The sequence below is a fragment of the Nannobrachium achirus genome, assembly GCF_963921795.1.
Source record: "Nannobrachium achirus genome assembly, chromosome: 7".
In the NCBI taxonomy this organism is placed as follows: domain Eukaryota; kingdom Metazoa; phylum Chordata; class Actinopteri; order Myctophiformes; family Myctophidae; genus Nannobrachium; species Nannobrachium achirus.
Window position 1 is genome coordinate 46,473,523 of NC_137816.1, and position 16,603 is coordinate 46,490,125.

Genomic DNA, 16,603 nt, shown 5'->3' on the forward strand with positions numbered 1-16,603 from the left:
GCCGAGTTTATATGAAAATCTTTCAACATGGGAACGATTATGACAATTATGACAAAAATAATTGCGATTATGTCATATAATTGTGACAGGCCTACTCCACAGCACAACATCGTTGCTCACCTAGACTGGTGGGCTTGATGAGCTCGTCCAGCAGGTCATAAAAGGGAAGCCTCTGGAGCTTGACGTCAGGGTGTAGGGGGTGCAGCGAGGCCGAGGCCGACATGTGATGTGTCAGGCTGCTCAGCTCGTGTTTGCCGGGTCCGAGCAGCGACAGGGGCAGCAGCGCCGCCGGCGACGGCGCACCACCGTGCCCCGCGTGGCCCTCGTACGCCAGCTGGGTCAGGCCGGCAGTCAGCGCCGCAGCCCCGCCGCCCCCGGCCACCCCTCCCGAGGCCGGATGGTGGGGCCCGGCCAGGGCCAGTTCTGAGGGAGAGACCATCTTGGCGGGGAAGCGTCGTCGGTACAGCTCTTTGATCTTCATGTGCACGGCGGGGCTGCAGCCGGCCTTCAGCAGGTGCAGTGCCTTGGTGAGCAGCTCATGCTTGCGTCCGTGCTTGTTGCGTCCGGCGTATCCCAGCAACACCTGCAGCTCCGACACCCGCAGGCTCATCACCATTTGCTTGAGTTGAGAGGATAGGAGGAAGATTTTTTTTTAAAGAGAGAGAGAGAGAAAGAGAGAGAGATCTTTAGTTGTCAACCTCAACAGGGAAAGCAGTAACTTTGGTCAGCAGGATCACAGTAGCAGGAGTAATGTTCTTAAATGCCAAAGTTTCAAATCCCCAAACATGCTGGGGGAGAGTTAGTTGAGTGACTAGCTTAATAGTTTCCCATTCTTTGACAACTGGTGTCGAGGGTAGTGTCCAACCCCGATATGGCCTTATTTGGTCATATCGGATCATATCATATCTGTGAAACGTCTCCCCGAAAAAAAGTATTTCTTCAAATATCAGCACAACATGTGTGATGAAGGCTTGTAACAAGCCTGCTTGACTGTCCTCACAGTCATTGTCCCACACACTCAAACAATACATGTCTCTGTGTCACTTTCTTTTTCTCAGACACCTTGACTGACGAGTAAAGAAAAAAGTTACGTTTTATCTGTGGCAGTACTCTGCCACAGATAAAAGAAATATCTGTGGCAGATATTCTTTTTATCTGTATCTACCATCCACTTTGAATGGAAAAATATCTGGAGAAAGAGATTTTTTTATCTGTTATCAAGCCCAGTTGGAATGGGCCTTAAGTCACATTTGTAGAAAACACACAACGTTCCCAAGATAAAAACATGTTGATGTATTATATGTGTAGCCTTTTGATTTATGACTGATTCGGTACACAGTTTCAGCTGAGGACCTGCTAGCAGCACTGCAGCAGGGATCTAAGGAGGGTAGTGCTGCTGGCCAAAACTTGGGTCCCAAACAAGATATCTCAAAAACAAGACTATTGGATAGATCAGTGGTTCTCAACCTTTTCAGGCAGCGACCCCCAAAATAATCATATTTTATTTTTAACTGGGGACCCAACCCACCCTCAAGAGCACTAAGAGTTGAAGAATTATATTTTGTATAACACGGTTCTATTGTGAAAATAGCAGATCTACAAGCTCACAATGCCTCGTATAGCAAGGCGTTGTGAGCATGTAGATCTATTTTCACAATTTCTGCCTCTAATATTTGACAATTTGGCCAATGTTTAATGTGTCATTTTAGAAGTATTAAAAAGCCCTTAGATTGTCACTTTAGAAATATGCAGACAGACACCCCTCTATATACTTATACTTTATGTTGGTTTGTTTACTGCTGAGTGAGAAAACAATGTTGCACATTAGGATAATCATCTGGGGACCCCCAAAAATTATTTGTGGATCCTGACCCACAGGTTGAGTACCACTGGAATACATTTCAATAAAATTAACTGTGCACCTCATGTTCCACAGAGGATGAACCATACAGATTTTGGTGATCCATGGCCATTCACTAGAGCAGGGGTGGGCAACTTTGATGATGGCGAGGGCCACTAAATTTCCACCTTCACTCCAGAGGGCCACATTGCATATTGCTACGTCCTACTTTGTCATTCTAGTATCTCATACAAAAGAAGCAAAGAATAGCAGATCTACAAGCTCGAAACGCATCGCGCTGCGATGCGTTTTGAGCTTGTAGATCGGCTATTTTTTGCTCCTTTTGAATTGGAATCCTGAATATTTTTTTGTATAAATACATTGAAAATAAAAAAAATACATTTTAATACTACTATACTAGTCATTAAGCTACTAATATAGACTGACCGAATTAAAGCAGATCAAGGTTGTAATTGTAACAGCTGAAATCAATAATATATCAGTATTCCGGTATCAACCTGCAGGCCGCATTGAGTGAAGGTGGGGGCCGCATGTGGCCCCCGGGCCGCCAGTTGCCCATGTATGCACTAGAGGGTGTCGTTGACAATTACAAGGGTGTCACTAGAAGTGTCACCCTTTGGCCAAAATGTCCACTTTTACACAAAATATTTAAAACAATCTTCCTCCTTTGACTACAGATAATTTTGGTTTAAAGAACTGGGGTGAGTCACAAGCTGATATGATATGCTCAGGACAACATTAAGCATTGAACAACAGAAATAGAATGTGATATTTACAATTAAGCCATTTAGCAGCCGCTTTTATTCTGAGCTATAAGTGCGAAATCAGAGTAGTAAATGGTATGATGAACAGTAGTCAACAAACGGGTGCAACTCCCATCTCCCCCCCCCCTCAACAAACAAGTGGAGTCCCATGAGTAGAGTGCACAAAGAATAACAAAATTCTTCAAAGAAATTAGAATACCAGTTAAACATCAAACTTGAAAAGCCTGAAACTAAATAACATTCTTAACAGTTGTGGTCAAGCAAAACAAATCTAAATGCTGTGAAGACAAGTGAACAAATAAACATGACATCTGCATCATATAACTAGCATCTATACGTGCTTTCTTTTAAACACTCGTATTTGCTGTACATACAGTAGGCCTATACATACAGTACATGTTGTGACTGAGTGCCACACACACACACACACACACACACACACACACACACACACACACACACACACACACACACACACACACACACACACACACACACACACACACACACACACACACACACACGCACGCTCGTACGAAACACATCCATTAGACCCTTGATGACAAAGCACAAACAGAGGGCTGGCCAATATAAAATTCCATTAGAGTAATCTTGTTATCCATCACTAGTGTGTGTGTGTGTGTGTGTGTGTGTGTGTGTGTGTGTGTGTGTGTGTGTGTGTGTGTGTGTGTGTGTGTGTGTGTGTGTGTGTGTGTGTGTGTGTTGATAATGACAATGAACTTTATTATCTATTTGGAATCCGCCCAATATTTCACCTCCAGAATGTCATCTTATCTTACAATGTAAGATGTAAGACTTACATCATTCCCAATAATAGAGCAATGTTCTTTCTGCATTATTTCTTGCCTCCCTTGTCTTAAGGGGAGCACACACTGAACGCGGACGGCTGCGCAGCGTCACGTCACTGTATCGACGCACGTTAAGTGCCGTGCGGTAACCCCAACTGGATGCGGCGCGCTGCCACACAGCACATCCATTTCCCCTGGTGGGGAGAACCATGGGAGAACATGTTCACCGCGCGGCAACGCTGGAAAAATAGAACAGCGGCGTATCGGCGCAGCAGACGAGGCGGCAGATGTCTGACGGTGCCGGTGTGGGTTAGTTCATTGAAAATAATGGGGCCGTATGTTTTGACGCGCCGCTTCCGCGCCGCCTCCAGTGTGTGTTTCCCTTTAGACTATTTGAAACTAAACTAACCAAAGATTTAAACAGAAAGCTTTTTTACCACATGGCCATGGTCAACAGAAACAACACAGCCTTTGGAGGTGATGCCATGGCGCAGGGGTCTTCAACGTTTTCAGGCCAGGGACCCCCAAACTGATGGGGATTGGGGAGATGGAGCAGGGACCCCCTACCATCCCTACTTTTATGAATAAAATTGTGTTTCATATTATGTATGAACATATTCATGCTTTTATGTTAAACATACTGTACGTGTACAACAAGGTACAGTGAGTAGGGTTGCCATAGCACTGCCATTTCTAAACATCTATTAATTTACCGAATGTGTGACCATCTGTCTGTATGCTGACATCACACATGCTGACATCACTGATACTACACAGTGTCGCCACCATGGCAACAGCCACATGCTGAAACAATGCCCAAATTTGGAGATGAGCATGGTGACATCCGCCACGGTAAGCTGTTACCATGGCGGATGTCACCATGCTCATCTCCAAATTTGCTGAAACAATGCCCAAATTTGGAGATGAGCATCCTGACATCACTGATACTACACAGTGTCGCCACCAACAGACGCAGGCTGAAACGATGCCCAAATTTGGAGATGATGTCCGCCATATGTCTGCATGCTGACATCACTGATAATAAACAGTGTCGCCCTGACTCGTCCACCATGGTAACAGCCGCATGCTGAAACAATGCCTACATCACAGACAGGTATTACACAACTGGGCGTCAATGGTGACTATTCTGCCCAACAACTCCTACAACGACTCCTACATTCATTCATTCAATCCCTCCTATACTGTGCATACCCCCCCGGGCACAGGACTAGTACCTTAACTGAGAACCGACTCAGTCTGGACCGACTCAGTCTGGTCCAGACGCATACCACATAGGCATTGATGCCTGACGCCGTCGCTGGTTCGATTCCCGATCCGGACGACCATTTGGCCAAATGGTCTGAAAAGGTGAGGTGAGGAGATAGTGAGGTTGATTCTGGTGGTGCAAATCAAGTCCAGGGTGTAAGCTTTTGTGTGGGTGGGGAAATGTATGTGTTGAGTGAGGTTAAAGGAGTTCTAACTATAATTATGAGATTTGAGATCAAAGAATGAAACAAACCAACAAACAAAAAAAGATACATGTCACTGAGGACCCATTCAATTTCCCTGGGACACATTGAATGACCACACATGGATCCCTGGCTTAAGTTGGACCCATTACATTTTAAAGAGGTGGTGCCATGATTTTCCCCCCCTCTAAAACATGATTATCAGGTATTATGATTATACTAGGAGGAAGGTTTTTTCCAAAAAAGTGTACAGAAAGAGTTAAAATTATGTTTTTATGTGGCCACACCCACCAGTTCATTGGTATGCGTGGTTGTCATGGTGGGTGGTGACCCAGCTGAAGTTAGCCACACCCACATATGTTGGGTGAATGGTAATTAGGGGAGGGGTTGATTCTGTGATGTAATAAGTATGTGTGTTTTTGGACCGGCACGTTTGACCCCACAAGGTGGCAGCCTACAGCTAAAACCCAAATAGAAAGGCAATACATAATTGCTCATAACAACCACACCAGGGGGTCTAATGAAGTACTGTCAACCTCCTAGACACATGAAAACGAGAAAAAGTACAAAACTATGGCACCGCCTCTTTAAGCAGTTCAACATCACTGATTCTACATCTACTGTACATACATGCAATTCTATTTAGTTTTGGTTCTGTTAACACCTTCTAAGCCACGGGGAGCCCCTTAATGTTAAAACCGTACTATATCGCACATCCCCCCAGGGACTCTCAGCCACGTCGTACATTCCCGGACTTTGTCTTTAAAACCGGAATAAAAGCTTTTGATCCGAAAATCGGCGATCGTCTAACCTTCCCTAGTCACCACTCGTGCACTGATAGCTCATGCAGACCGTGCATGAAGCAGAGGTGACGTCAGCGCCTCTCCTTCTCCAAGGCTACTCCCAGCCATCCGTTTGCTGTCTGCACACTCGAGCTCCTACAGCAGCCATGCTTGGGGCTATGCTAGCGAAACTTTTCAGTTCTGTTCTTCAGTCACACATGGACTATTTGCGGGGACATTTACGTGAAAGGATCGCGCACGCGAAACGCACGGGGACATCGACGATCGGCCAAAACCCCCATTCTATCCCAACGGAAATCGAGAAAATCATGGTGAGTTACTGGCCTGGGAAAAAAAAAAAAAGAAAAAACAGCGGCGCTGTTCAAGATGGAGGGGCTGCGGGGTCATGTTTATAAACATAATATTATGTCTCAGATCACAATACAATAATAGAAATGTCACGGCTAATCTACCAACCACCATTCTATTTCGGACGTCAAGGTGTTAAGTTCGTTTTCTATTGGTAATTTTTGTTTTCATTAAGGTTTTATAAAAACGTTTAGTCTTAGTTTTAGTTAACTATAATAACCCTGGGCAGGCTGCTGACCAACAGAGCTCCAGTATGCACAATGACAACAGTATGTGTGGAGGCAGCCAGCAGGCCAACTACTGTTTACAGACCAAACACCCAGCACCTTGTTTATGCTGGTTTCATACACAAACCTGTGTACACTGTCGCACGCACGCACGCACGCACACACACACACACACACACACACACACACACACACACACACACACACACACACACACACACACACACACACACACACACACACACACACACACACACACACACACACACACACACACACACACCTTCATACAGTAACATAGTTGGTCCTCCTCACTAATACCCATAATATGATGGTACCATTGCTGTCTACTCGCTCAGAGGAGGACTGCTGTAGTGTGGACAGTTCAGAGCATATTTCAAATTCATGTGAGAACAATGGCTTCTATTATAGCATGCTAACTTTCAAGGAAAAGAAAGCCTGCAGTTTCTATTAGCTTGGATTTCCCACCGACGATGTCACTGGTAGGTTTCTGAACTGTCCACAGCACAGCCCTCGTCTGAGATACAGAGTGAGTAGACAGAAATGGTACCAAATTCTAATGAGCATTAGTGAGGACCATTATATGAAGACAGGTTGAAAACGGGTAAAGTGGTCTTTAACACGTAGCACGTAGACAATATCTAATCTCACCTCACAATATGGATATACAGTAATATCCATATATTGCCCAGCCCTACACTTCTAATCCTGGTGACTTTCTGCAGGTGAGGAAACTAAAGCTGTTGTTCTAAAGTAGTCCCTTCTCCCATTTAGTAGTGTTACTCTTATTGTAACTGTGGTGTGCACTGTTCACATTAAACAGCGGGTGCCATTCAAGATTTTGATCACAAACCTTTTTTAAAGGAGTAGTTCACCCCAAATGCATTTGGGTTCCCATCCAGAATCAATGGGGTTAAATTGATTGTAAAACATTTTTTGTCTTAGGAATGATGAACGACAAATACAAAAAAATATTACTGAACTAAAGACTCCATGGCGTGAGAAAAAATTCATTTCGGGGGTGAACTACTCCTTTAAGGTCACAGTCAGATTCAATCCGATTAAAAATGTGCTCATTTTGGATACCACTAATGTAAACTCTGTGTTTGCTGCCTGCTACTGTAGCACACCAACACATCTTGACAAAAAGAAAACGCAACGCTGAGAAATCTCTAATCACAGCAAATATGGAAATGCACTTGTGTTACCATACTTGAATACAATACTAAATTAATTTCAACAAAATCAACAGTGCACAGAAGGGAAATGTAACAGTAGTCATTGTAACATCCATACACACCAAAGAAAGAAATGCCTGTCGGTCTCGATTAACATGAAAAAGCCACATAGACACTGGGCCCAGGATTTGGGCAAAACAATATTTCATCCATTTCTGTTCCATTTGGCTAGACACTTGAATCTGGTGCCAGCACCCAGCCTATCTCACTACCTCTCCATCTGGTGCACAATTAACTACATTTTGTTTTGGAGCTTTTATGCCTTTATTGATAGGACAGCAGACTGACAGGAAATGGGGGGAGCGACGGGGAGTGACACGCAGCAAAGGTCGTCTGGATCGGTAATCGAAATGGGGACATCGCCAGGCATCCATGCCTATGTGGCATGTGGCAATGCCTAAGTGGTATGCGCCTGGACCAGTAGGCCAGCGGACACCCAGACCAAAAAAATCTTTAATAATTTTAATTATTACACTTTTATCATCAAGCAAATCTGTAGTGGAGGGAAGTTTGTCTAACTTTGTCTATTTAACTGTGTGCGAAAAGGAGGCAGAGAGCTGTCTTGTTTTGACACACAAATGATTACCTTTGTTTATAGGTGTTGCTGCACATTGCAAATTAAACACCTCTCAAACTGGCCTTGAAGCATGATCAAGTCACTCAAAAAACAAACAAGTGGTGATGGGCAATCCCGTTCATTTCAGTGAACAAATCATTTCGTTCACGTTCACGGTAATGATCCGTTCAAATGATTTGTTCAAATGATTCGTTCATAGCGCGATCATCCCATGAAAATACAATCGCAGGTGCGTTTTTATTACGTCGTGAGTACATCCCGCCGTCGCGTCCTGTGTGCCGGCCACCGGGGGTGGGGGAGTGGGCGGGGGTGTGAACGAAAGTGTGAACGACCCATTTCAGGGATTTGAAAGAATCGTTCATGAGTCTTGCTAATGATTCGATTCTTATGAACGAATCACTCATGAACGACACATCACTACAAACACTATTAGTCTTTTCTCTATAGAGGCTTATCTGTGCCAGTAGATATTACCTGATGGTTTTAGTAGCTCAAACAGAGGTGCTCATAGTCGTACAGACTGAGTACTAGATAGCAGCTGAGCATGTCCAAATGTGCTCCATGTTGTTTGCTAAATGCTCCCCTATAAATCACATGTTCAAGAAAGAAAAGCGTGTAAATCCGTTGGTCCAAACTATAGAAAATAGCTGCCTGCCAGCCAACAACTGCTTAAGCGGCACAGCCCCGCAAGGAACAACAGAGATTGAATTGAGTATCACTGTAAAAAATAACGGTGTGCCTTCACGTTGTGACTTTACCGCAAAAACTGGACGTTGGATTGAGCAAAATGTAAAAAATATACTTTTTTTGTGAAAAAGAAAAAAAGAAAAGAAAATGACAGGAGGAGCAGAAGGCGGGGAGGAGGTAAAAACACCATTGGCCACTAATTCTGACCAGCCCCCAACAAGCACTATGTATAGCAGAGCAAAAGATGACCACAGGCTGCAACGCATTGTGAGCTTATAGATCTGCTATTTCCACTATTTTTGACTTGAAAACATGGAAACGATAATGACGATTATGTCAAATAATTGCGATTAGACGATTATGTAATAATTGTGACAGCCCTACCCGTTTGTACTCTTACCCCCCCCCCCCCCCCCGCCCAATAAAGAATCGAGAAGGAATCGGATCGGAAAACAGAAATGAAAATGGAATCGGAATCATTAAAATCGGATCAATTCCCATCCCTACTGGTCAGCGTAAAACGGAGTGCGACAGAGCCTGCCCTCTACCACGCATGTGAACCCATACTCCCCTCCCTCCCACTTCCACAAAGCAAATACACACAGAGCCCCGGCCGGGACAAATACAAATACACAAGGACAAGTTCTGCCTCACATTTAACACACAGACAGTCCCCCATAAAAAAGAACATGTGGGTGTACACACACACACACACACACACACGCACACACACACACACACACACACACACACACACACACACACTCTTCCACCACATTGTGTATGAAGTGGACAATGTTTAACATTCCTCTAGGCTGAGAGAAAAAAAGAACAAAAACTTTTAGATAAAACAAACATGCTGAAGAGAAAACAGTGGAGCTTGACCCAAAAAAAAACATGAGATGGACAACACAGAGAGCACCGCATTTACTTAATGTATGTTTTCCCGTTGCCTACCCTTACTCTCAGTCCATCGTTCTCCCCTACAAGCCAGGAGGTGTGGAGGGCAGCTATCGATCTCTGCTCACTTAGAAATGTTGTTTTTCTCCAATGAATATATACAGTATATGTATTAATCCTATATTAAAAATTGATACCTCCAAAAGATGGGCATAAAATGGACACAGACAGATGGGTACAACGAGTCCTCTGACAAAGTCCCCAAAACTACGACTCAGACATATTGGTGGGAGTATTCTGTTTCCAATTTTATTTCATTTATAAATAGATAGCCTGTCTGCTCAACTGAGAGCCTGTGGTACTAGTTGCATGGTCGGTGAAACACTTGTGAACAACCTGATGTATGCAGATGACCTGGTGTCACGGACGGACGGACGGACGGACGGACGGACGGACAGACAGACATAATCTGCAGGTTTTCATACTATATGTGACCTACTGTCACAATTGAATGCGACCTATGGTCGCAATAAAGACTATGGAACATGCCATTCAGAGATTGTAGAATAGTTGTCTGGCTATGCGAGTTGTCTAATGTTACCCAACAAGAACGGTGAACCTAACTCTTCTTATTACAGCTATGAGGGTAGTTTACTGGGTAGTTTTATTATTGACATGAACATAATTGAGAGAAGAGAAATGTATTACAGAACACATTCACATTTTGTGGAATAAAGGTCAACATGTTTTAAGTTCAGAAATATTTCTGACAGAGATATCTTTTTTTTGGAATTGCAATTACAAACAAGTCACGACCAACTCCTCGGCTGGCCAAAAAAAATGAGTTAATTTGCTCGATTCGATTCTCTTTTGCATTTGACAGGTAGGTGCAACGAAGAAGTAATGTACCAACAAAGGAGGTTGAGGGTAAACGAGAGAGGGAGCAATGTAAAGAGAAGAATAGCTAGCAGAAGCGGGAGAGACAGAAAGAAATAGAAAGAGAGAACACTTAGGTTTGCCATAGCACACTGTACTCTTTCCTTGCATACATTATGCCTGATATTCATTCTACTGTGCCCACTGTGCAGAGCTTGTGGGCTTTCTGTTTAATCCTGCATGAGACAGTGTGATAACACAGCACAAGGAATTCAAAGCATAATAAATCCAAACGAAGACCACCAAACCACATCAACAGGAACACGAGTGTGTGTGTGTGTGTGTGTGTGTGTGTGTGTGTGTGTGTGTGTGTGCGTGCGTGCGCACGTGTGTACGTACGTGAGTCAGAGCGAGCATTTTCAGGTTGTATGGCAAAGTTTATATTTGTCTTCCTCACACAAGAGGAAAACGACAAGGCAAAGCAGACAAGGTGCAAGATAGAAAAAACGACGACAACCAAGACCCGGAGCGAAACACTAGACTGTCTAGTGTCTACTGTGTGGCAGAGAATGAGCGCTGCATGGAAGGAAGGCCTGGCCTGCATGGGTTGGGAACATTAATTCACTGTCCACAGTATGTAGGAGAGAGGGAGGGAAAAGGACTGAGTGAGTGATGGAGCGAAGGGGGATGGGTGGAGCAAGAGAGAGAGAGAGAGAGAGAGAGAGAGAGAGAGAGAGAGAGAGAGAGAGAGAAAATGAGAGAGAATCCAAGCCTCCAAAACAAATGAAATTCTCCACAGCTCCAGTGAAAACACAGTGGGAGACGTGTGTGCGTGCATGCTTGTGTGTGTGTGTGTGTGTGTGTGTGTGTGTGTGTGTGTGTGTGTGTGTGTGTGTGACGTGTGTGTGACGTGTGTGTGTGTATGGCGGCTTTTCCGTGCCAGCTAAGCGAAGCGACGCATGTGTGCCAAATGGCTTTTTGTTTACATATGCGTGCGTGCATGCATGCGTTAGTTCTGCTCCAGTGGCACTCCGGGGCACACGTTGCGCTGCATCAAAGCGTCTGGACGCATCGCGTCTTTACACGATGGTTCCGCGAAGGTACGCGTGACATGTCATGTAAAAAAAAAAAAAAATCTCAGATTTTTTTTTTTTTTTTTTTACAGAATTTAATTCTGTAAATGTACAGTGATTCTTATATCAATGGTTTAATTGTATTCGTTTTAAGCAGTAACTCATTCCAGTTCAAATACAGACCAAACCATTCAATTCTATGCCATTGCCATCCACTATTGTTGCCTGTTCCGTTGCATTTAACAATGCAGACCTAAGAGTTTAAATATATTTTACTCTGTTGTGAGTAAAAATGAATCTGATCATTATAGAAGAGGGCTTTGCACATAAAGAGTGCTGCTGCATTATATCCTATATTAATTATATGAAGAAGTAATCCATTATTTGGGGTGACGACAACCAGAATGCAGAATAGACTATCATTAGTTGGCTGAGAATAATGCCACAATGGTTTAAATGATCTAATGTAACTTTGAGAAGCGCAGAGCTGGTCAGAGTCCAATCAGACCAGCTGCGGGAGTGCTAATTGGGTTGACTCGTTGACCTAGGCCTACTTAATTGCGCTATTCGGTGTATAATTGAAAAATGGAAATGCAATGACAGTAGGCCTATTAATTCATTTATAAAAATATCAAAATTCATTCAATTTGTCCACACAGTGTGGAAGGAAGACAGACAGACAGACAGACAGACAGACAGACAGACAGACAGACAGACAGACAGACAGACAGACAGACAGACAGACAGACAGACAGACAGACAGTGATTTATCCAGATGCTTTGCCATTAGGCTACTCACACGGAGTAATGTAATGAATATGCTGACAGACAGACAGAATGAAAAGAGTCCACGAATAGGCCCTCCTCCTCCTCCTCCTCGGCTGCGCGATCCCGCCAGCAGCGTCAGTTCTGCAAATGCTAAGGTATGGTAACATGGCTGTTGTTTTGCACGTGTGAAGGAAGGCACTCATGCAATACACCAGTCATGTTGCCAATACTTAGCAACAAGCATGATGAATTCATTTTAAGAAGTACATTTTATTATTTTCTCCTGTAATCAAGGTACGGTAGCTACCATACCCATGTGCGCCTCTGTATAGTCTACTCCACTTGCTGCCTCGCTCGCATCCATTGGTGCGTTATGCATTTTTTCCGACTTTCACTATTTTAAGCTCTAACTCATTCATGAACACAGGGTCCATTTGGTTTCATCTTATGTTCTAAATAAAATAAAGGTTAACGTCAGTCTTGCCTGACTTTCATGGGGGCAGAGGTATAGGCCTACTTTTTCTTTTTTCGGTGCTATGCACGGCAGCACGTCATTACTTTCTTACTGACAGTGGATTTCAACCAGTGGTCCGGGGCCCCCCCAGTGGTTCTTGAGGGGGTGCCAGGTGTCTAATGGCTATTCAATCAATCCTCTACAAGCAGTGTTGCCGTGGTCTTGGGTCGCGCGCCCCCGACGACCCATATCTTTTTTTGAGCCGGGGTCTCGCACCCCCCCAAGTTCACACCTCGACAACTGTTTTAACAAAGAAACGAGCCTATTTGCATATCAATAGACCTGTATAGTAGGTGTTGAGCGACGTTCGCGACCCCCCAAACATTGAATCACCACTGCACCACTGTCTACAAGTCTCCATGATTCATGAACATTACCTACCTCTCTCTCTCTCTCTCTCTCTCTCTCTCTCTCTCTCTCTCTCTCTCTCTCTCTCTCTCTCTCTCTCTCTCTCTCTCCCCCCCCCCCTCTCTCTATGTCTGTCTGTCTGTCTGTATATATATATAAAGATATTGGCGAAGCATACGTTGTGCCATTGACCGTTAAAATGTTTAATTGGCCGGTAATTATAAAGTCCACCGGCACCGGACACTGTGACCGGCTGGGAAAATGTCTCCCTTATATAGGCTATTTTATCATGTGGCTCCCTTTGGGCTATTTTATCAGATTTAAGCCTATTATTCTTATTATTATTTGGTTAAAGTAGTAGGCTACAACCATTAAAACAAATCATAATTTTTGTATCATGATCTGTCAGCGTGGTTTAAATCCCGAAGGGTGAGCGAGCTGCGGGCTGCTTCTTCTGTGCTGTGTGCTGTTAAAAATCAGCCTAGGCCCTATTCGTCGTACGATGGTGACGCGCGTTGAAAATATCAGAGCTACAAGCTCACGCAATTCACCACGCTATGAGCTTGTATATCTGCTATAGATACGCAACACGGGGCGAGCTGCCTGCAGCTCTAGCGCTTGTCCCAAATCAGCGCTGTCTTGTTCGCTGGAGACCCTGCAGAGTCGGGGTTTACCAGTGGCGTCAGTTCAGCAAAAGCTAAGGTATGGCAACATGACTGGTGTCTTGCACGCGCGCCCTCGCGTGCGTGCAAGACACCAGTCATGTTGCCATACCTTAGCAACAGACATGATGAAAAGTACATTTTATTATTTCATCCATCCATTCATTACACATCCATTACACATGCAGTGTCAGCGTTACACTTGTCAAGCCGACATTTCATTGAATTCATAGGGTATTTATTTTTGTTCGATATGATTACAGTATATTGAGTCTACAGCAGTGGGTCTCAACCAGTGGTCCGGGGACCACCAGTGCTGTGTTGGTCCTTGAGGGGTTAGGGTTTCCATGCAGGTGATCTCCAGTTAAAATATGGAGAGTAACCAAACGGAACTATATAGACCCTTAACTCTTGAGAGCGTAAAATGAAACCAAATGGACCCTGCCTGCCTTGGTTTTGTACTGCGCCGTTGGTTCGTTCTGGGCGAGCGGTTGTTTTTTGTGCAACTAAAATACTCCTGTGCACATTACATTGGCGTAGGCCTATAGGAAAAAAAGAACTATTAACGGCGAAACACAGGCCCACGAACAAAATATTTATATAGCGAATAGGCCTATATTTGTTTAATTTCGCCGTTTTAAAGCACCATGCTGGCGAGGAGGCTGCGCAAAAAAAATGATTGTGCTGTCAAACAATGAAACTATATGGAATCTATGAAGGTTGTGGGGATCCCTGCTTCATCTCTCTCGCCTGTGACACCACGCAAAGCGTTTCGGGGTATTCCGAGTTTTGCACGATCTGATCATCTGCTTCAAATACCACCAGTGGTCCTTGAGGCTTGAGGTGGTCCACAATCCCCAGCTTATTAATGATGGAGTTGGACAGTTGGTAACCAAATGGACCTCGGCGCTTGCCGAGATCTCTCTCTCTCTCTCTCTCTCTCTCTCTCTCTCTCTCTCTCTCTCTCTCTCTCTCTCTGCTCTCACTGGGCGCAGTGGGGCAAAGTAACTAAGTAGATTTACTTATACTGTATACTCAAGTAAAATGTTGAGGTAATTAAAATATATGATTAGGCCTATTATATTATAAAACATCCATTGATCCACTTTAGCCGTACGTTTTATGCCTATATGCCTATAACAAGACAACTAAAGGAAAGAGAGAGAGGGGGAGGGGTTATTATTACCCTTATTACTATACTACTAACTAGGTAACCTCGCACACCAGGCTTTACTAACTAGGCAAGGGGCTGCCTCTCCGCTGAGCGCATGCATGCATTGCTGCGTGACAGACAGACAGACAGACAGACAGACAGACAGACAGACAGACAGACAGACAGACAGACAGACAGACAGACAGACCTGGCCCTATTGCGAAGGGCAAATGCGTTGTACAGTAGTTATCTAAACCGGAGCATGGAGGAGCTTGGAACATGCATGGTACAAAAAAAATGCCGGAATGGCAGAGAATCTATGCAGATTAGCAGTAGGCCTAAATGGTGAGGCCACATTCTCATAATATAATTCGGTTTAGTCGTGCGAATGGGAGGGGTGAAGTTGCCACATTCTTGCATATTTAATTGATACGTTTGCGCTCGCACTGCACTTTGTCATCCGAAACAAGGAATCGTCCGTGCACGTCTGTCCAGGGACATGAACCAAGCTGCATAATAATGCCTCCTCCATCTCCCTGTGTGTAACCGCAGGACCCCCGCAAGCGCCGCATTAGCCTATTTATCAGCGGTCAACGTTCGTAAACGGGCAATCAAAAAATAAAACCAGCGGCGGCGGGAGAGTCTCGCAAAATCTACCAGCAATAAACCAGACAGAAAATACTTTAGCAAGATATTAATATCTACGAAGAGGGCAACGTCTCTCTCTCTCTCTCTCTCTCTCTCTCTGCCCCTCGTCTTGCCCTCCGCTGGCTCACTCGCTGCGCAAAAGCGTCTCCATTTGGACATGATTTGGCACAGAGAGCAGCGCGCGAGCTAGGGCGAGAGACCCACACATCGGCCTATATTATATTAGCCTATAGCCTATATATGATATACAAGTGACTCCAGAAGCACTTTCCTTTCATCTAAATGTGAGCAACTCCTCACAAATAATACACTATGTGCGATGGAGGGAGGGGTGATCAGAAATTAAATCAATGAGGGGAGGAGGCGGCCAGAATGGTCAGAAATCTAATGTAACCTAACCCTAACCCAAAGCCCGATACATAATTGACAATTGGAGACCGGCCCGGCCCGAAGACCGACATTTTTCTAAACAAGCTTAATTGCAGAGTGCGTGTAGCGGCGGCCTTTTGTTTTCATTACATTTTAAATATTGGTGAAGAACAGAGACATGATACCCCTTTCCAACTGTCTTTATTCAATTGTGAAACAGGTCCCGACTCCCGAGGACAATTTAACAATGAACAATCCTTTGAGTTTGCGTTGTGCGACATTTGTGCAATTAAAATAAACAATCTCAAGTTAAGTATGTGTATAAAATATTAGAATGAATAGCCTTAATCAGTCAAGCAACGAAACATTCCCATTCCCTGGTTAAATTAAAGTATGTAAATAGGCTAAACAAATAAAATAAACAGCATTTGTTATTTTAGTCCGTAACACAGCACTTTTCTTTGTATGAATCAACACTTATTCGTTCA

General features: G+C 44.1%; 1 protein-coding gene across 1 annotated transcript in view; it reads right to left on the bottom strand.

The window, feature by feature from the left end:
- LOC308289188 (E3 SUMO-protein ligase PIAS1-like) overlaps positions 1–16,603 on the bottom strand; it is an 86,760-nt gene that overhangs the window by 46,514 nt on the left and 23,643 nt on the right. Inside the window, exon 3 of the mRNA XM_080730792.1 lies at positions 121–619. Coding sequence (XP_080586918.1) covers positions 121–616 — 496 coding nt within the window. The 5' untranslated portion in view covers positions 617–619. The remainder of the gene's footprint in view (positions 1–120; positions 620–16,603) is intronic.